Source organism: Sinocyclocheilus grahami, unplaced genomic scaffold, assembly GCF_001515645.1.
Source record: "Sinocyclocheilus grahami isolate Dianchi unplaced genomic scaffold, SAMN03320097.WGS_v1.1 scaffold337.1, whole genome shotgun sequence".
Lineage (NCBI taxonomy): Eukaryota > Metazoa > Chordata > Actinopteri > Cypriniformes > Cyprinidae > Sinocyclocheilus > Sinocyclocheilus grahami.
In genome coordinates, this window is record NW_015505516.1 from 915,926 (window position 1) to 938,307 (window position 22,382).

The following is a 22,382-nucleotide window of genomic DNA, read 5'->3' on the forward strand; positions in this document are numbered from 1 at the left end:
TTACACCAAATAATGTTATTTTTAGCAACATATGACCCCTTTAATATGTGTGCACCACTTTATTCGTCCAGGTTGCCTTGACCATGTATTTTTTTAAACTGCGGCTGGTCGGTTTTTTTAATATGGTATGTCAAGCTTAAAATAAACACCGTCTCAAGAGCCTGCAATCTGTTTCTTGACTACTTTCGCTCATCCCAACTGCACTTTAATTTGCAGCTGAAAGAAAATTCAAAATATTTAATTAAAAACACAAGAATTTTAAGAATGACAGGCGTTGAAATTCTGTGGAACAGATTCCATGTGGACCTGGCAATAACCTGCACAAGCAATTACATGTAATTGCAAGCATGAGACGGAAAATAGATTATTTCAAGTCAACACAGAAATGACAACTCAGAAAACTCTATCACCAACAAAATAAGAAAAAATCATTACGGTCTTTTACTGCTGTACTTACAGACAGTGGACATCTGATTGAAGACTCCAAAGAGTGCGACGTGGATGATTGAAAAGACGCTATCCTTTCCAAAACTGACAGGCAGAAGATTAAATTGAACTAAATGGTTTGTACCTGCTGCAATTTTCTCTCTTTACTTTAACAAGTCTATCACCAAAGCCATTGTCTGAGTTACAGATTGTTGCCTGGTAAACAGTACTGGGAAGCCTTGTTAGTTTGTCTGTCAGTTTAAATATTTTTCATAATTACAGTTTTAGCTCCAGTCTGAACTGATACGGTTTTGTGGTCCAAGGTCACATATCTCTCCAGAAGACTTGGATTAAATGCATATGCATCATATCGATCATGAACTTTCTAAAGCAGGGGTCTCCAACCTTATTTCATTCAGCAGCTAATTTTTAAAAATGAATGCGGCTAAGAGCTACCAATGTTATACAATACTTAAATCTCTTAAATATATGTAAATCCAAACTGTTATACACGGCATTGTAAATATGTGCTGGAAATATAAAAAAAGTACTGATACACACACTGAAATAATTTTACCAAGTTTTATGACAAAAGCCAACAAATAAAATTAGCACATATGCACTTTTTGTTTGCATAAACAGTGAAATAAAAACATAAAAAAATGATGGCCGGATTTTAAACTAACAAAAAATATTCATAAAATGTTATCTACTGACATGCACTACATGTTCAAATAAAGTTTTGACCATTTTTTAAAATAAAACTATAACATTTCAGCCTTTAAATATATATATATATATATATATATATAAAGGATGAGTCAGAATGATAAAAAAATAAAATAAAATCTGCTCCATAAATAGTTCTACACACTAATGTGCATTCTAAAAATCTAAATGTCTGATAACAAGTTCAGCAATTTTCCATTGACCAGTTAAGATTTACAACAAAAATTTGGTCCAATTTTCGCATTGAACAAAAAATATGTCAGACAGACTGACTGAATTTGTAAATCCACAGTTTGACAACAGATGGCGCTTATGAACAGAACAGAGCTGTTTCCACAGTAACCTCTGTAAACAAAGATGCTCTGTGCTTCTAAGCACTACTATATTACGCATTACCCGCAGGGACGGACTGGGAGTAAAAAACGGCCCTGGATTTTCTCCCAAATAGGCCCACCACAACTACAAACGGCCGCTTCTATCTCACAATATTACAGCAATGCATTGAATTTATGGCAAAAAACATCACAAAACCCACGGTGACCCTGCTGAAAAAAACAATAGAAACCATCACAGAAATTCTAATGGTTTCCATTACAAAAGCCATTACAAACATTACAAACCATCAACTTTGAATCATTAAAACCATTAAATAATGGTTTCCTGTAGTGTGTTTTGGGACATGTTCCATTAGGATTTAGTGGTTTTAACAATAATAATATTAAACAACAATAATAGGCAACCAATTACCAGTAGAGACCAATAGGCTCCATTACAATTTCCATTAAAACCAATAGAATTTCCATTATAACCAGTAAAACTATTACAAATTCTATTGATGGTTTCTATCATTTTTTATTTCAGCATGGGCTTGAAATAAATGTATTATTATATGAACTTAAATACTTGAAATCTACATAAAAATAGCAGAAAGCAAAAATGTATATGACATAATAATAAACATAAGATCTAGAAACCTGAAAACTACAGAATTCTTCAATTTGAGAATTCATATGTCTGTGTGTGTGTGTGTGTGTGTGTCATGTTAATCGGAGCAATCACCTTATAGGCTACTTGATTTACTCTATTTTCTAACTCAATATCTCTCAAATGTAACCCCTTGCAGAATCGCTGCTGTCTCTTTATGAATGAATGGAATATTCATGTCAGACAATGCAAAGTGATAAACAACATTGGATACTCGGACTAGGGGTGTCCTGGGATTTTACTATAGTGCTATAGGCTATGTGCTCTATAGTGAGAGAGGTGTGCTAAGGTAACCTGATGTAACGGTTCGCTTTTGCTTTCTTTTAGCTTATCCCAAACACCTATTATCTTCAAGTTTTTTGCTTGCCATCAGGAGCCCTCTCTCCTTCGCGTTAGTTTCGGTTTATTACAAGTAAAAATAGATTGCATTAACGCCCCTTTTTGTCGGCTGTCAACGTCACTTAATTTGACACTTTTTGCATTCTTTCCCTCAGCAGTCTGCCTTCAGTCATGTTTTCACACAAAACGAAACTACTCTGCGTGTTGCGCCTGCGTGAGACTCTTAATAACTTTGATCAAAGCTGAACAATAGTTACTTTGAGTTTTTCAAATCGCGATACGTCAAATACAGGTTTAATGATTATTAAAATATGAAATGGGATAATTTAAATAACCTCAGGCCGATATGTCAAGTATGTCTTGGCGAGCTACCTCCAATCTGGCCACGAGCTACTGGTAGCTCGCGAGCGACGTGTTGGAGACCCCTGTTCTAAAGCATCATAGTTTTAGTGGAACGGATTTTCAATGGAGGGACAGACTTTTAAATTTGGGGTGATACTTACCTAGCATGTTCAGAGTACCAATAGTATTAGTTTTCAGTGTCTTGATAGGGTTATACATGTAGTTGGGTGGCGATGCAGGCGAGGCCAAATGATATATCTGGTCAACTGAGAAAAGAGGGGGACAAAAAATAGAAAGTGAAAAGTGAGAGGGGAAACTGTTTATTGAGCTTTTTTCTATTCAGCACCAATCCTCTTGCCAGAGGACAGATTGGACAGATAAAAATCAAACACACACTTCCATTTATACCAATATAAACACCATCCAACTGCACAATGATTACAAATACTGATTAAGGCCTGAAGCAAATCCAAAACAACAACTTAAATAGATGGTAACCATCTGCCCATTCATATGCCCGACCAAATGAGCAGTCTTGTTAATGCAAATGATTGTTTTGGGGGGTATTATGGCTAAAGACAGTTAATGCAAGATCTTCCATGTTCCATGAATCTACATATAATTGGACACCAAAGTTGTTCAAATGTTGTGTTCTTCCAAGAGAAACTTCTGAGCACTCAAAATGCTACTGGCATTCATCCACAGACCAATGCCACGGACATAAGAAGGCTTAGTGCAACTCGAACTGCATGAAAATACATCATTATTTTTGCACGTCCTGCCATCACCATTATTCAATGCTCTATCTATATCTAGTCTGATGTGCAGAAAGATGATTATAAGTAAAGGGAAGATATGACTCAGACAGACAAAGCAAAGGTGAGTCAATCTAATGGATGCAGAACAAACACCATAAACAGACGAGCTCTCTTTCACCCTGTCCAGTCTAGATGCAGTGATAAGCAGGGATCATTTAAAGAGGGCTGAGGAAGGAGATGAGTCAAAAGAGTGGCTGACAGAGGTTGAATAGGAATGAAAAATCAGTGCGGAGACTTGCTGGTGCTGTGCTTTAGTTGGCATGGAAGAACAGAGCAAGAATTCTTTAAGGAACGTCCACCCCAGGAGTCTTCCAACTATTTCAGGCCAAAGACACATTGGTACCCTGTTACATACTGTATGACATTGAGTGTTGCCACTTTTGCTTGACCTATCATAATATGCATACCATATTAATGTATTTGCCTAATTTAATATGCTTTAAAGCATAGCTTATGCTTAATAAATCATAAATAATGAGTCATTTTCTTGTCAATTAAAATGAATGAACATTTGAATAAACTTTAGAGGCCAGTTTTACTAACAGCTTGTGCCAGAGCAAACTGCCTTTTGGCGTTAAAACAGCACTGTCAGGATTTACTAAAGACGCATAGTGAAGAATTAGCACTGAAAAGGCATGGACACATTTTTGCGCCTAACCTTATTGAATATGCATTTGTAGGAGTTTCCCTTTCAGACGCAAAATTCATGGGAGGAGGGTATTCAAACGAATCACGCAACGCATTTTACTAACGTTTGTGCTTGTCAAATTACTGGCATTTGCGCCATTATTTAACGCCCCAAAAAAGTATGCCTTAAACTATTTTGCGCTTGAAATGTTTGCAATTATTGTTGCTAGGAAGAGGCACCGCAGAGAACAGAGAGTGCGTGGTAGAAGGGAGAGGATTTTTTCCTACATGTATTAATTTTTTTGGAATGCCAGAAGAACACATTATCCGAACATATCGCTTGCCAAGCCATGTAATTATTAATTTGCTTCAGGAAATAAAATACGACTTGGAACCCTCAAATAGGAGTCACACAATACCAAGTCTATCAAAACTTCTAGCAAACCTTTATTTTTTGGCCTACAGTTCTTTTCAACGTACCGTGGCTTCTTTATTTCTTTATTTGTGACTACGCTAATTTGCGCTGCGCTTGATCTATTGCGTTGGTTGATATGTAAATGAGATGTTGCGTCTGTGTTCTTTAATTTGCACATTGTTAGTAAATCAAACGCAGAAATTTCCCCTCCCATCAGTATGGGGGTAAAATAGATTATGATCCACAAATAAATAGAATGAGATCCACAAATAAATCTTAAAGTTTCACAAACATGAATTAAATTCACAAATAAATAAAATGAGATTTGCAAATAAAAAACATTCACAAATATATATTTATGGCACAACCACAACTTTGCCTGCCATTTATCTGTGAATCGCGTCCTGTGCATTTGTAGATAGCTGCACGCAAGATCCAAGTGCACACACGCAGCAGTGAGTAGTGAACACACACACACCGTGAACACACACCCGGAGCAGTGGGCAGCAGTTGGGGGTTTGGTGCCTTGCTCAAGTCTTTTTTATTGAAGGTAACGCATGTGCGCTGGTCATTCACTCCCCCCACCTACAATCTCTGCCTGTACAGAGACTCGAACCCGTGACCTTTGGGTTACGAGTCCGACTCTCTAACCATTAGGCCGCGACTGCCAAAGGTACATCAAATAATAGAAAAAAGATCTGCACACTGTTATTCTCCCTTTATTCAAAAAAGTTAAAAATAGCAACGTTTCGGTCAAAGACCTTCGTCAGGCAAACACGCATACAAACAAAGGCAATAGCTCAATAAGTACTCCGATTCAAACAGAGTTCAAATTGATGACACCTGTTAGCAATCAAAGTCAATCATGTGAACAGCTATAGTATATCACATTTAAAACAAGACAACCACATTGAGGCAAAAATTCTGAGACTCAATTGAGTACGGCTTCCTCTTCATCTTCTTTTTTTAGACGATGTGACACCTCGAAGGCGACAAATATCCAGAGGCAATGTGAGAGGAAGAAAAGGAGAAAATGTAGGAGCAAGAAAAAGAGACTTTTCTCCCCGGCGATATCAAACTCGGAGCAGGAAATATCCAATGTGATTAATTTGTCTGATAAAACTATTCCTCCTGCAGGTTTAACTGCCTTGAGTAAAGGATGGCTTTTGTCCCTCCAACCAATTATGATAAATTCAACACCTATGTGGACCTTCAAACATTTTTTTGAACTTTACGTGTTAGAGAATTCTTTGGTAATAGATATATTGTTGAACCCTTGAATACCCTCTCTAGTGTTGAAGATACTCCTCCTTCTGATCACTCTCCCCCTTCTGAAACGATGAGAATTTCTACACATTTTCGAGGTAAATCATCATTTGTTCCTTTTAAGAACAGAAATGCCTCATTAGAAACGTTCTGTCGTCTTGTAGAGGGGGATGTACGGGAGGTATTTTCTAACAAGCGGGAGTACGACGTTTTTACTAACTTAACTAAGGATGAACGAAGTGCTCTGTTTGATTTAAGAAAAGATAAGACTATTATAGTCAAACCAGCAGATAAGAGTGGTTCCATTGTAGTAATGAATTTTGCTAACTATGACCTAGAAGTGGAAAGACAATTAAGTGATGTCTTTTATAAGAAATTGAGTACTGACCCCACCAATGTTTTTAAGAACGAAATTCAGGAATACCTTCAACAGTTTGTGGATGTTGGTGAGATTACAAAACAGGAGTTTGATTTTATGAAGGTTGATTATCCAGTTACACCAGTCATTTATATACTTCCCAAAATACATAAAGACCGATTATATCTGGAATCGGGTCTCTTACTGAGGAAATTTCAACATTTGTGGAACCGTAATTTTATGAAGCTACGAGAATACTTTGTGCACAAAGAAAACAAAAAAAATAAACTTTCATCAACAATGTGTTCTCTTCCGTGTCAGTCTTCGACGTGCATTCACGACAGCACCACAACGCATGTGTGCACATTCCTCTACTTGCAAACAAGCTGCAGCGCATCCGGATTCTACGTTAGAACGCTGGGTTCTGCATGAGCAGCATCACACGCATGTCATAGTACGCGTGTTGACTGACACAAAAGAGAAGAACTTGTTTAATAAAGTTATTTTTGTTTTCGTTGCACACAAAAAGTATTCTTGTAGCTTCAGAAACTTAAGGTTGAACCACTGATGTCACATGGACTATTTTAATGATGTCCTTACTTCCTTTTTGGGCCTTGAACATGTTTGAAAAGTTGCATTGCTGTCTATGCAGGTTCAGAAAGCTCTCAGATTTCTTAAAGAAATATCTTAATTTGTGTTCTTAAGATGAACGAAGGTCTTATGGGTTGGAACGCAAGAGGGTGAGTAATTAATGACAGAAGTTTAATTTTTGGGTGAACTATACCTTTACGTGCCTCAAGGAAAACTCATTGGCAAACACTGCAATTCATTGCTTCTTCAGAAGGACTCACTGTAGCGGTCTGGAAACTTGTAAACCAAATTTTGACAAGCTGAGAAAATCCTGTTTATCCTGACTCATGGAAGCCACCGGCAATGTATAAGACGGGCCATTGGCATACTGTCAGAGGCTGAGACTAGATTCAAAGTGACTGCTGAAAGACTATTTACTAAAGAATCTTTATGTTGGAGAAATTTGTCTCAAAATAAATAAAAGAAAAGAACTAAATAAACATGTTTCATTTCTTAGTTTAAATGTCAACACCTGTGACAGGTTTCAATTTGTGTAAAAAGGCAATACAGTAATAAATACTTCACTAGATGTTTAGTTTGCGAAACTTTTTACCATATACGTTACCATTATTACCATATAAAGAAAGGGGTCAAAGTACGCACATCCAAAAAAGTCTTGGCCAGGTGTGAGATCAAAAGGTACATCAAATAATAGAAAAAAGATCTGCACACTGTTATTCTCCCTTTATTAAAAAAAGTTAAAAATAGCAACGTTTCGGTCAAAGACCTTCGTCAGGCAAACACGCATACAAACAAAGGCAATAGCTCAATAAGTACTCCGATTCAAACAGAGTTCAAATTGATGACACCTGTTAGCAATCAAAGTCAATCATGTGAACAGCTATAGTATATCACATTTAAAACAAGACAACCACATTGAGGCAAAAATTCTGAGACTCAATTGAGTACGGCTTCCTCTTCATCTTCTTTTTTTAGACGATGTGACACCTCGAAGGCGACAAATATCCAGAGGCAATGTGAGAGGAAGAAAAGGAGAAAATGTAGGAGCAAGAAAAAGAGACTTTTCTCCCCGGCGATATCAAACTCGGAGCAGGAAATATCCAATGTGATTAATTTGTCTGATAAAACTATTCCTCCTGCAGGTTTAACTGCCTTGAGTAAAGGATGGCTTTTGTCCCTCCAACCAATTATGATAAATTCAACACCTATGTGGACCTTCAAACATTTTTTTGAACTTTACGTGTTAGAGAATTCTTTGGTAATAGATATATTGTTGAACCCTTGAATACCCTCTCTAGTGTTGAAGATACTCCTCCTTCTGATCACTCTCCCCCTTCTGAAACGATGAGAATTTCTACACATTTTCGAGGTAAATCATCATTTGTTCCTTTTAAGAACAGAAATGCCTCATTAGAAACGTTCTGTCGTCTTGTAGAGGGGGATGTACGGGAGGTATTTTCTAACAAGCGGGAGTACAACGTTTTTACTAACTTAACTAAGGATGAACGAAGTGCTCTGTTTGATTTAAGAAAAGATAAGACTATTATAGTCAAACCAGCAGATAAGAGTGGTTCCATTGTAGTAATGAATTTTGCTAACTATGACCTAGAAGTGGAAAGACAATTAAGTGATGTCTTTTATAAGAAATTGAGTACTGACCCCACCAATGTTTTTAAGAACGAAATTCAGGAATACCTTCAACAGTTTGTGGATGTTGGTGAGATTACAAAACAGGAGTTTGATTTTATGAAGGTTGATTATCCAGTTACACCAGTCATTTATATACTTCCCAAAATACATAAAGACCGATTATATCTGGAATCGGGTCTCTTACTGAGGAAATTTCAACATTTGTGGATTTTTTCTTAAAGCCAGTTGTATTTACATTGCCCTCCTTTGTAAAAGACTCTTATAAAGAAAGGGGACAAAGTACGCACATCCAAAAAAGACTTGGCCAGGAGTGAGATCAAAAGGGACATCAAATAATAGAAAAAAGATCTGCACACTGTTATTCTCCCTTTATTCAAAAAAGTTAAAAATAGCAACGTTTCGGTCAAAGACCTTCGTCAGGCAAACACGCATACAAACAAAGGCAATAGCTCAATAAGTACTCCGATTCAAACAGAGTTCAAATTGATGACACCTGTTAGCAATCAAAGTCAATCATGTGAACAGCTATAGTATATCACATTTAAAACAAGACAACCACATTGAGGCAAAAATTCTGAGACTCAATTGAGTACGGCTTCCTCTTCATCTTCTTTTTTTAGACGATGTGACACCTCGAAGGCGACAAATATCCAGAGGCAATGTGAGAGGAAGAAAAGGAGAAAATGTAGGAGCAAGAAAAAGAGACTTTTCTCCCCGGCGATATCAAACTCGGAGCAGGAAATATCCAATGTGATTAATTTGTCTGATAAAACTATTCCTCCTGCAGGTTTAACTGCCTTGAGTAAAGGATGGCTTTTGTCCCTCCAACCAATTATGATAAATTCAACACCTATGTGGACCTTCAAACATTTTTTTGAACTTTACGTGTTAGAGAATTCTTTGGTAATAGATATATTGTTGAACCCTTGAATACCCTCTCTAGTGTTGAAGATACTCCTCCTTCTGATCACTCTCCCCCTTCTGAAACGATGAGAATTTCTACACATTTTCGAGGTAAATCATCATTTGTTCCTTTTAAGAACAGAAATGCCTCATTAGAAACGTTCTGTCGTCTTGTAGAGGGGGATGTACGGGAGGTATTTTCTAACAAGCGGGAGTACAACGTTTTTACTAACTTAACTAAGGATGAACGAAGTGCTCTGTTTGATTTAAGAAAAGATAAGACTATTATAGTCAAACCAGCAGATAAGAGTGGTTCCATTGTAGTAATGAATTTTGCTAACTATGACCTAGAAGTGGAAAGACAATTAAGTGATGTCTTTTATAAGAAATTGAGTACTGACCCCACCAATGTTTTTAAGAACGAAATTCAGGAATACCTTCAACAGTTTGTGGATGTTGGTGAGATTACAAAACAGGAGTTTGATTTTATGAAGGTTGATTATCCAGTTACACCAGTCATTTATATACTTCCCAAAATACATAAAGACCGATTATATCTGGAATCGGGTCTCTTACTGAGGAAATTTCAACATTTGTGGATTTTTTCTTAAAGCCAGTTGTATTTACATTGCCCTCCTTTGTAAAAGACTCTTATCGATATGATACAAATTTTAAAATCCATTGTTTTACCTGATGAAATATTGTTTGTAACATTCGATGTTGAGTCTCTATACACTAACATTCCACATGAAGGAGGGATTAAGGCAATATAAGTCTTTCTTAGAGACCCACATCAAAACAAAAACCCTAGTGTTCATTGCATTAAAACATTAGCTAAAATGGTGTTGACAAAAATTTTTCAGATACTACGATGATTTCTTTCTTCAGATTAAGGGTACCGCCATGGGCAGTACCATGGCCCCAAATTATGCAAACTTGTATGTGGGCATTATTTTTAATGGTCTACAAAATCCCTTTCTCTCAAATATTGTAATTTGGCGAAGGTATATTGATGATATTTTTATGTTATGGTCAGGCACTGAAAATCAACTGCTACAATTTCACAGTTTCCTTAACACTAGTGATGAACACTTATGTTTTACTGTTAATTATGATGATTTCATGTGTTAGTTTTTTGGACATTCGTATTATTAAGAATGGCAAAAAAATAATCACAGATCTTTACAGAAAACCCACTGATCGTAACACACTTTTGCATGGACGGAGCTACCATCCTACAACTTTGAAACGTAGCTTGCCCATTAGTCAGTTTAACCGGATACGTCAAGTTTGTAATACTGAACAGTCATACACTCAACAAAGCACTGATCTGGTAAACAGACTTAGGGAGTGAGGTTATTGGATTAGATTGGATACAGTCTGCAGTTAGGAGATTTGGAAATAAAAATCAAGAGACATCTCTAAATAAAAAAAGTTAAAATCTGAAAATAAAACCATTGTATGTGCTGTTCAATATTCTCCTATTTGTTCAGATATAAAAAAGATCATAGATAAACACTGGTATATTTTAAAATCTGATCCTCCCCTCAGTGATATCTTTGAAAAAAGAACTGTTTGTGTATAAACGCTCTCCTAACATACGTGATCTCCTTGTAAAAGCTGATGTTAGTTTATCTGTAGAACGACCCACTAATTTTTTATCTATCCCTTCAGGTAACTATAGTTGTGGTCGTTGTGCCCAGTGTAATTTCACTACAAGAACGAATGTCTTCTCTCATCCTCATTCAGGAAGGGAGTTTAAAATTAAGGGTGTCATCACTTGTACAACTAAAAATGTTATTTATATGATCAAATGTCCATGCGGCTTGGCGTATATAGGAAAGACACAACGTGCTTTAAAAACTAGGATTGCAGAACATCGAAGCAGTATACACTCAAATGATCAAAAAAACCTGGTAGCAGTACATTTTAATTCAAAAAGGCATAACCTTTCCACACTTAGGTATATTGGAATTGAACATGTACCTAGGAGAGGTGGTGATGTCAACAATATCTTATTAAAAAGAGAAGCTTATTATATTAATACACTAAATCCTCTTTCCCCTAAGGGCTTTAATTTAGAACTTGACTTTAACTCATGTTTCTAACTGATATATTTTTTGTATTTAAAGGTGAATGTTGTTGATACAGTCTCGTTTGTACCTAAATATGTGTTGTATAGTTATGCATTGATTAATTCTAGGAAAAGTAATTGAGAATTATAAAAAAGATGGGGGAGTGTTTTGGTGTTGGGGATTTTTTTATATTGTGGTTGTATTTAAGTTTTGCCTCAATGTGGTTGTTGGATTTTTTTATATTGTGGTTGTATTTAAGTTTTGCCTCAATGTGGTTATTTTGTTTTAAATGTGATATACTATAGCTGTTCACATGATTGCCTTTGATTGCTAACAGGTGTCATCAATTTGAACTCTGTTTGAATCGGAGTACTTATTGAGCTATTGCCTTTGTTTGTATGCGTGTTTGCCTGACGAAGGTCTTTGACCGAAACGTTGCTATTTTTAACTTTTTTGAATAAAGGGAGAATAACAGTGTGCAGATCTTTTTTCTATTATTTGATGTACCATTATTACCATAACCATTTTACTGTATGTTACCACAGACTACCACCCAAAAGAAAAATCTGTCAGAAAACAAAAGCGCTTTAGCATACACCACCTTCAAGAGTATTTTTCCAGTTTTGAGGTCATGCGTGTGCCGGGCCCGTTGAGCCAGCTTATGAAGTTGTATCACTGCCAGAAAAGTTCAGAAAAGCTGTAAGATTAATGGTTAGAGCATTTACAAGGTCAGAATGCTCTGATGACTGCTCTGCAGTCAAAATGTTCAAAAACTTTTAACAGGCTTCTTGTGTGAATGTGGCTAATGTCACAGTGTATCACCCTTTACTCATCAGGGGTTGACACCAGCTGCTGAGATTTTCCATTACAAAGATAGCTGACATTGTTTTTAACTAGCCGCCCTCTCACTTCTCCGATTTTGATTAGCAGGAGTGGTGGGAGGTGTGATGCTACCTGACAAAGAGGGGCAAAAAGTCTCACACCTGGACCAAAATAATGACCTGAAGCTCCTCTAAGCACTTTATCGCTTCATTCAAGCACTCATTGTTGCATCTAGTCACAGACAGTGACTGTCCTCAAACCAGATTGAATTTACGAAAGCCGTCTTCCTTCAATGCTGGAAGTTTCTGTCCATCCCCACCTCTTGAACTTTTAAAACGTACAAAGTAAATTCAGTCTAAATCATTTTCCTCTTTCTTTCTTTTCAGTTGCCAAAACAATGCCTGTTTGAACAATCCCACCCTAAATAGAAAGAACTTGTACTCAACACATGCATTTCACAGACAAACAAGTGCACAGAAGTAAAGAGATTTCTTATAGTTTCTATTCATGTTAGAGATTTCTTATGGTTTCATGTCATGTTCATCTACTTTGTACCTTTGTGGCATTTTGTGCAGATAAAAGAGGTTTAAATTCTAAAGCTAGTTTTGGATACCAGACAATACAGATATCTTCTGCTATGTGAATGCACCCACCTTCAATATAGAGAGGCTCCACCACATCATGGTTGATCAGCTCGAAGTTCTCATGGCCGATCCAGTGCTCTACATTGCGCTTGCGGCCAGTGAAGAAATTATCCACCACTGTCACTTCATGACCGTCCATCATCAGCTTATCAGTGAGGTGCGAGCCCACGAATCCTGCCCCACCGGTGATCTACCAGAGGAAAGACTGTATATCAGTCACATGCCAACATTACTGAAGTATACAGTTGTAGGGATTTCTAACTATGAACGGACACTGAAATCAGCCATCACGAGATTTGCTAAGTCACCCAGCACACGAGTCCCATATTCTTGGTCTATGTCCTGTCAGTATGGTGAACTCATCTACTCATGAGATCGAAACTAATTTGATCAGGAGACAACAAAGCTATCTTTGGTATCAGGAGTAGAGGTGGCACAGAAGAACACAAAAGTGTTGTTTGATGTACTTTCAGACATTTAATGAGGTTCAGAAGTGGAATGAGTGCAATTAAATCCATAAATCCATGATGATATTAATGTTTTAAATATAAAATTTTGAATATAGAAATATTAAATGATTTAAATAACTGAAAAGATACTTTAAAAATGAAACTAAAACTGCCAGCAGGTGGCGGCAAGTCACTGATTTTTATCACTGAATCATTCATTCAATTGATTCATTCGAACGGCTTATTCATTCAAGAGTGACTGTCTTTATGAATGGGTAATCATGAATCACTGATTCACTAGATTCGTTTAAAAAAACTGTTCGTTCATAAACGAAACACCGCTGTGTTTGAATGGAGATGCGCAGCGGCTCCGCTGTGTTTTTGTTTTTAAACTATTTAATACAACGAAATAGAGCAAAATCAGACAATAGTGTTATAGTCAGACAATGTAAGTAACTTAAAATTAACTTCTTGTTTATTGAATTGTATTGTATTAAATCAGTTATCACATTTACAAACTCCCTTAAAAATCATTCAAAGCTGTCACTCATCATCTTAGTTCATCGCGAGCTCACATTTATAATCAACGAAGCTCTCTACACTGTGTGATGAATCTCTTATTTACACCCTGTCTACACTTTGCTTATGAAGGATTGGTGAGATATGTCTGATACATTACTCGACGCTGCAAAAACACGTAGAAAGCTTTGAAGCTTCCCTGAGCGCAATCACAAGTATGATGATGATCGGGTCAGTCGCACTGGTGCTCCTAAAATAAATTTCATAGTCGCACGCAGTAGTTTTCAGTCGCAAATGCGACTGAAATGGTCGCACTGTCGAGCCCTGTTAGGTTCTGCTTCTTACCTACATTTTAAACCAATTCAATATTTTCACCCGTTTTGTCACCCATCAGGTGCATCTAAATGCTAAGAAATGTAACAAGTTACTTCATCTTTACAAGCCACATAATTTGATTTATCATTCATGTCTATGGCACCATGGTACAGATTGAGTTACATGTTATAACGTTTAAAAGCAACATGAAGAGTTGCACTGTATTGCTGAGTGAATCAGCATAATAAAAATAATGTTGTTTCATCTGCAACTAATTAGGTAGTGAAAAGTTGTTTTGGCATTCACTGACAGGTAATTGAAGTGGCAAATAAGAGGGCTTGGTGACGTCAGTACAAAAACAGCACAAAAAGTTAAAACCCTTAAATAACCCTCTCGTGTGTACCAATTATTTCTTTTTTTTTGTTTGTTTTTTTGTAATTTTTCACATATATAAATCATATATGTGACCCTGGACCACAAAACCAGTCATACTCATAAGGGCCTTTTTTTTTTTTATCAAGATTTATATTCACCTGAAAGCTGAATCCATTGATTGTATGGTTTTGTTAGGATAGGACAATATTTAGCCGAGATACAACTATTTGAAAATCTGGAATCTGAGGGTGCAAAAAATAAATAAATATTGAGAAAATCGCCTTTAAAGTTGTCCAAATGAAGTTCTTAGCAATGCATATTACTAATCAAAAATTAAGCTTTGATATATTTACAGTAGGAAATTCACAAAATATATTAATGGAACATGATCTTTATTAATATACTAATGATTTTTGGCATAAAAGAAAAATCTATAATTTTGACCCATACAATGTATTGTTGGCTATTGCTACAAATATACCCATGCTACTAATGACTGGTTTGTGGTCCAAGGTCACATATATAGGGCTGTTAAAGCATCTAGTGGTTCGACTGCCTTCCATGCAGTGCATTTAACTGAAATTTTGTATTAATTTTTTTATAGAAAAGATGGCACATAATTTAATATTATTTAATTTAGGTTTATATTTAATATAAATGAATACTGTCTAGTACAGGGGTGCCCAAACTCAGTCCTGGAGGGCCGGTGTCCTGCAGAGTTTAGCTCCAACTTGCCTCAACACACTTGCCGGGAAGTTTCTAGTATGCATAGTAAGAGCTTGATTAGCTGCTTCAGGTGTGTCTAATTATGGTTGGACCTAAACTCTGCAGGACATCGGCCCTCCAGGACCGAGTTTGGGCACCCCTGGTCTAGTATATACTATAATATTCCCTAAAAATACAAAATACTAAATAAAAATATTAATTAGTGCTGTCAAAATTAGCGTGTTAACGCAAGCGATTAATTTTTCCAGTTTAATGCCGTTAAAAATATTTAACGCAGTGGCGGGGCAAGGGTTGGCCACCCCACTCACAACTGCTGCTTCGGTCTCTTAATTTCTTGACAAGAATTGCGTTTACTTAGACGCAGAACGTCTTTAAGACCTCATCAAACGGGAGACTTTTCAGACGCGCACTCCACTTCACCTCAGCACCAGGCGTGAGCCAAATGCGCAAACGGCACAGGTGATGAGGAGCTTCAGTAGAACAACAGTGAACCGCTGTCAGTTCATATATCAGTACAAACAAATTTTCCTGTCCGATCAGCCATTATACTCTGCTTGTAGCGCGTGGTGCACGCTGCAGTCTGTATCATTTCATATCAAAGCACAAATGAAAGTATGAGCATATGTATCAGGTCGCCGTCACGTTCAGCAGCAGCAGCTCTTAAAGTAATAGCAGCCAAATAACCCAATAACCAGCTGCTGTGATGTCTGTTCATCAAAGAACAAAAGAAAAAAAGAGGAAATCAATAACTTTTGTAGCATTAAGGATTCATCTGTATTTAATTTAGAATTTAGTGTTTGATAACTTTATTCAATTTCTGTATATTTCCTTGCTGAAGGGCACAGGTAATTATGACATTTATTATAATGGGTTTATGTCAAGATTGTTTTAAGTTCACTTAAATTAGAAGTTGTTCTTTTTTAAAGTCTAATAAATGTTAAAATTGATAGCTCTCAATTACACTTTAATGTTGAATGGCTAGTTAAATATTAAGGGGAAAAAGAACAAATCGCAAATTATTTTCAGAAAAAAAAGTGTGATTAGTTATTTTCTTTAATCGATTGACAGCACTAATATTAATGAAACAAAATACAGTATATACATTTCATTGTTTAAAAAAGTTAAACTCTTTGACTTTGGGCCAAGGATCACAAGTGTGACTCCTAAATGAGGAATATTAATGCTCCAGGTGTGAAATCAAGCACCAGGCTTTACATCACACACAAAATGTTTATTTATTTCTGTATGTATACCTGTTGATAATACAAAACAGTTTAATGCTGGAATACACCACTGACTTTTGCCCAATTTGCAGTCTGGCCAAATCAATGCTAGTTGCTGAAAGATTTTGGCCAGGATATCAAACATGTTTAAGATTTTGAGCCGATTTCAAAACACACATCGTTTTCATTTGTTTCTTGTATGAGGTTGTTGTTGTGTTGGAAATGACTTAAAAGTCTGGTAGTGTGTGATGCTCAGTTTTGATGCCCAGTTTGTCTTTGTAACCATTTACAACATTGGCAAGTGTATGATGCCTAGTGTTTGAAAATCTGTTCAGATTTTAAATGTTGTGTATTCCAGCCTTTACCTGTTACCCTTCGCAAAACAGCAATGCCAAAATGGACAAAAATGCCTAAAATCAACACTTTTCAAATAACAAAGACTGGACAACAGCACACATGTAGTCAGGGCAGCATCACGCACAGAGAAAACGTTTTTGAGGTTTCCAAGCAGAACATAAAACAGATCAGCACTGCTTGTTATTTGCTCCCTGACTAGGAAACTTAATTGCTATCAAAGGCATGAGTAATTAAAATCTTAATTATATGGCGCTCTTGGGTAGCTGCACAATGTTTCCCGAGAGTTTGAAGTGTGGATATCAGCTGTTAGGTACATATGGTTTCCAGTTAAAATGAGGCAGGTGCTGACACTAATAAAAAATGTGAAAAAGTAAAAGTTAAAATTAGGCAAGTAAAAAAAAAAATCAAATCAAAGCTTGACAATGAATGTGAACAGCTTGCGCTAACAAACCTCATCTATCCTCTGCTCAACCTTCATTTCTCCATGTTCCTGTATAGACCTGCGGAAAACAACAACAGACGGCTTTATCACAGCCACAGAGATACGCAAGTACACAAAGATTGACACTTGCACAGCAGAGCTGTCTGAAGCACACAAAACTCTTCCTCAGCTCAGTGTGGACACGATGAAGATGCTCAGAGTCAACAAAACCCCATGACAGCAGTTGATCAATACCAAAGCTTGTTTCCACGGCCCAGCGAGTAAGTCTAATCTCGGTTTCTGATTAACGCACAGTGCAGCAGTCATTCACGCAGGGATGAGCTATATATGGGCTACAATTGGAATCAATGAACACCATGAACATTTCAAACACAAAATCACCCACAGTATACACATCTCCAGAAGTTGTAATGTGATAAATCTGAGTGAAATAGGATATTCAAAAATAAAGCAGGACTTGATTTTATTAATCTGGAAATGATTTAACGGTCAAAAGTGGGCATTGGATTAAATATCATTGGTTTGATTCCACAGGAATGCATGAACTAATATTTTATCTTGGTTCCACTTTTATTTCATGTTGACTGTTTACACGTTTACACATTTTACCATATTTAAACCTATTCTGCTGACCTCCACCAACATTCCAACACAATATACTGGTGTTGACGATAACTGTGATATTAAAAAATTAAATATTGATATAATGTTAATACTACACATACGATAATATCAGTCTGGTTGACATTCCAGCATAGTAGGATGCAATACTGCACTATCACAAAACAAAAGCAGCCATATTTTGAGTGTGATTCATTGGCCAAAAAAAAAAAAAAAGAAATTATAAATTTGACTGATATTTATTAAAGCAGCTTTAAGTCCATCTGAGCAATGCAACTGTAAATCTGACATCTACTAGTTTTTCCAAGATTTACTGGAAAGCTGCTTTTTTTTTTGCAGTAGACCGAGCTGGCAAACTGTCTGAAACATCTTCTAGTACTACAAAAAGAAATGATAATTACCTCATATTTGCGTAGGTTCCCCAGACAGCTAAAAGAAGAAAGAAGAGAAGACATCAGTACCAAACCAAATATCACACAACAAATGCAAATTGATTCTCAATAAACAGTTTTACATCATTACAATTCAATTCTACATCATTAATTTAAAAAAAAGATACAAGCTGTTAGACATTTAAGCAGATGTTAATACGTCTGTTCAGTTGAAAAGGGAAGATATACGTTATCAGTTCAAATACAGTTCATGTCCAATATTTATAACAGAAAGAACAGAAGAAAGAAAATGTTTGTTTAAAGGGTCATGAAACTCCCTGTTTCAGCATATTTAGTTCTCGACAGTTTTGAAAAATGCTAAAAAAAAAAAAAAAAAATTTAAAGTGTGCATATTAAGCTGTGGTGTTCAGAAGGAACAGGGCAGACAACAGCTTCTAAGCCATTCAGTTTTATTTTGATCTCAGAGTTAAAAGCATCAAATGTTCCCACAAACACAGGCTGCAGTTCAACACTACACACATCAAAACAAACAAATATTAAATATGACCAAAAAATGCAGATGAGCTGAAGGCCACTGTCAAAGAAACCTGGGCTTCCATACCACCCCAGCAGTGCCACAAACTGATCACCTCCATGCCACGCCGAATTCAGGCAGTAATTAAAGCAAAAGGAGTCCCTACCAAGTATTGAGTACATGTACAGTAAATGAACATACTTTTTTTTTTATTGGTCTTATGAAGTATTCTAATTTGTTGAGATAGTGAATTGGTGGGTTTTTGTTAAATGTGAGCCAAAATCATCACAATTAAAAGAACCAAAGACTTAAACTACTTCAGTCTGTGTGCATTGAATTTATTTAATACACGAGTTTCACAATTTGAGTTGAATTACTGAAATAAATGAACTTTTCTACAACATTCTAATTTATTGAGATGCACCCGTATAAGCTGTTTGATTGGATATATCAATGAGCTCTAAAGATACCAGGCAGAAACTACAAAGTGAAAAACAAACAGTCACTTGAGATTCATGAACGAGTCTCAGCTACTCTACATGATTTCACAGTTTGAAGCATCTGTCATAGGAAAGCTACACATACTGGTGTGAATAAAGAGAAGCATCTTCTCATAGTATAACGATACAACATCTCATGAATAATTATGAGACACTGATGAGTTACTGATGTGCTACAATCTCACATGATAACGATTTTAAAGCCTGAAGATGAAAATAGCTCAAAGAATATTATAATGAATCAATACCCATTTACAGACCCGTTAAAAACCTTTAGAAAAAAAAATCTAACTGTGTCAGTCACTGGTTAGATTGTTGGCAGTGATTTTGCGGATACTACAGTACTTAATTAAGCAGTACTGCTTCTATCTCAAAGGCAACATGACCAGACTCATTCACACATGTGAAAGAATAAAAGTTGAATATCTAGGCTATAAACAATATTAACATGATAAATGAATACTGTATCTATAAAGCATGTCTTCAATCAACTGATTTTCTGATCAAAGCCCACATATGTAGAAAAGATGAATCTGTCTTGGGAACGTAAGGTTGAACCTTCATATATAAATCATTATTATGAACATTAATAATGCAAGCATGTCCCCTTTACACTTTAATAAAGATGTTGTGAAATATAATTTCTCTCTATAACATGCACAAGGCTACATATTGCAAAGACAAACAACTCAGACATGCCAACTCGATTTAAACATGAGTAGGAATTAAGCAGGTGAAAATCAACATTATAAATAATAAACCATCCTGTCCGCACATTCACTACAGCTGAATATCACAAACAAGAGCTCATAGTTCTTGAAATATCTGGACAGTCTGGGTGAACAAAAAAAGAAGAAGGTATAAGAAGAATCCAAGGCATAAAGTGAGCGTGAACCGGAAACCTGCTCTCCAGAGGACAACTGGAGAGGTTATTATGCAAATCCCTCCATTTCCAATCTGGCTTTCTCTTTTCCAGTGGCCTTGCTGCTGTCCCCACAAATTCCTGGGAGCGGCATGATTTACAGCATGGACGGCCAGGGGCCAGCTCGGCGTGTGCCACCTGATGCCATGTCAAACATGAAAGGAGGCGCAATTTGATGCAACCCATTTGAGGGCGGCAGAACCAGATGCCCAACGGAATAAAGATTGTTTTTTTTTAAAGAAACATCTCTCTGCTTTTTTTTGGCCACAGGAAGTCAATTTTCACCAAAAATGTTACCAACATTCTACAAAATAGCTTTTATTTTCCACAGAAGAAAGAATGTAATATAGGTTTGGAATGACATGAGGGTGAGTAAATGATGACAGAATTTTCATAGAACTATCTTTTTAGGCAGTGGCCAAGACACACATACAACACTATGCAATATGCAATGTAGTCTGATAAATCAATTCTCGTTTGAGCTGAGCAAAGCACAGAAGAACTGGCACTTTTAGAAATAAAGTTTATGGAAAGAGCTCAAATGAACAGGAAAACATGCCCAGTTACATCTGGTCAAGTTCTCACAGTGGTAGTGGCTAAATTATTTTTAGTCCTGCCTGTCGTGAAAATTGTGTTGTGGGGCAGGTGGGAGGCAACGGTAGACTGGTTTGTCAAGGTCACTCTCTTGGTGAACAACTCTGTTGGGTCCTGGGGCCTCTTTATAGGGATCAAAAAGAACTAGAGCAGTCATTTCTCAAAGTAGAATTCCCTATGACTCAAATTCATCTTTCTGAATTTCTCCATCCTGGTTATGGGGTCTCCAGTGACTTAAAACTCAAGTCTGTGCAATATGTGTAAGTGGTTGCAGTTGTGTCTCTAGAGTCTTGGCTGAGTATTTACCAAAGCTCATATTAATAAAATATCGTGCAAGAACACATTGTGCACCTTTGAATAAGGCTTGCTAAGAAAACTGTATTATAAAATAATGTACAGCAGTTTCCAGAAGTTTGGCAGCAATACATTAAAAATATATATATATAAAATATAACTGTAAGGTGAATGTGATGTGAATGATGCACTGCTCAATCAGGAGGTTACCAAACCAACCAATCACTCTAAAGCACATATCAATCATTTTTTTACCATGAAAATTTCAGGAGCAGGTCGCCCGCTCAGTGTATTTCATCATATTGAAATGATGTGACCCCCAGTGTTTCACTAAATGTGGAAGAGAATCCTCATGCTCTTTGGCTGCCAGCTAACACACACTAGTAGTGCAGTGTTGTTTGGTCTTGTGAAGAACGAGAATTAGACAATGAAACACACTTATTATCGTGCTTTACCAGAGGAAACAACAGGAGAATCACTACCTGTATGACCAAATATGCAGAAGATACGAAGCCAGAAAACAGAAAGACAAAAATAAAAATTGAGCGTAAATACTGGTATGGTATCGGTAAGATGTAGAGATCTGGGGGGGGGGGGGGGGAATTAATTAACATGTTACTCACTCTCTGGGTTGGGTATTGTTTGAATTTTGTTTTTGAAAATCCATTTCTGCTTATCGATTCTAATTCTTATTGATTCCTAGTTTTGATTCCAAAAATTGTCAAACATATTTCATACATATTTATTCTGTGTCTTCTTACAAAGCATTCTGTTGCAGCTTAATACCATAAATACGTTGTTTTCGTTCAAATCAATGCGTAAATGATGTAAACTACGTATCCGCGTGTCACAGCTGACACAAAACAGCATACGCAATTTACGTTCAGTGGATACTCTCCAAAAAAGGCACTAGGGTGATGTGGAGGAGATGAATTGTTGAATAAAGTCGTTATTTTTTTTCTTTTGCACTCAAAAAGTATTCTCGTAGCTTCGTAAAATTATGGCTGAACCCCTGAGGTCACATGGATTATTTTACCGATCTCCTTGCTACGTTTCTGGAGCTTGATCATGTTATTTACATTGCTGTCTATGGTAGGGTCAGAGAGCTGTCAGAATTAATAAAAAATATCTTAATTTGTGTTCCGAAGAT

At 36.5% G+C, this 22,382-nt stretch overlaps 1 protein-coding gene across 1 annotated transcript in view; it reads right to left on the reverse strand.

Annotated features, from left to right (window-relative positions):
• Positions 1-22,382, reverse strand: part of LOC107602881 (UDP-glucuronic acid decarboxylase 1-like) — a 70,269-nt gene that overhangs the window by 28,212 nt on the left and 19,675 nt on the right. The window contains exons 2-6 of the mRNA XM_016295491.1: positions 18,418-18,445; positions 17,405-17,453; positions 17,268-17,303; positions 12,999-13,179; positions 2,982-3,086 (exon numbers count right to left, since the gene is read on the reverse strand). Of these exons, the coding sequence (XP_016150977.1) occupies positions 2,982-3,086; positions 12,999-13,179; positions 17,268-17,303; positions 17,405-17,453; positions 18,418-18,445 (399 nt within the window). The remainder of the gene's footprint in view (positions 1-2,981; positions 3,087-12,998; positions 13,180-17,267; positions 17,304-17,404; positions 17,454-18,417; positions 18,446-22,382) is intronic.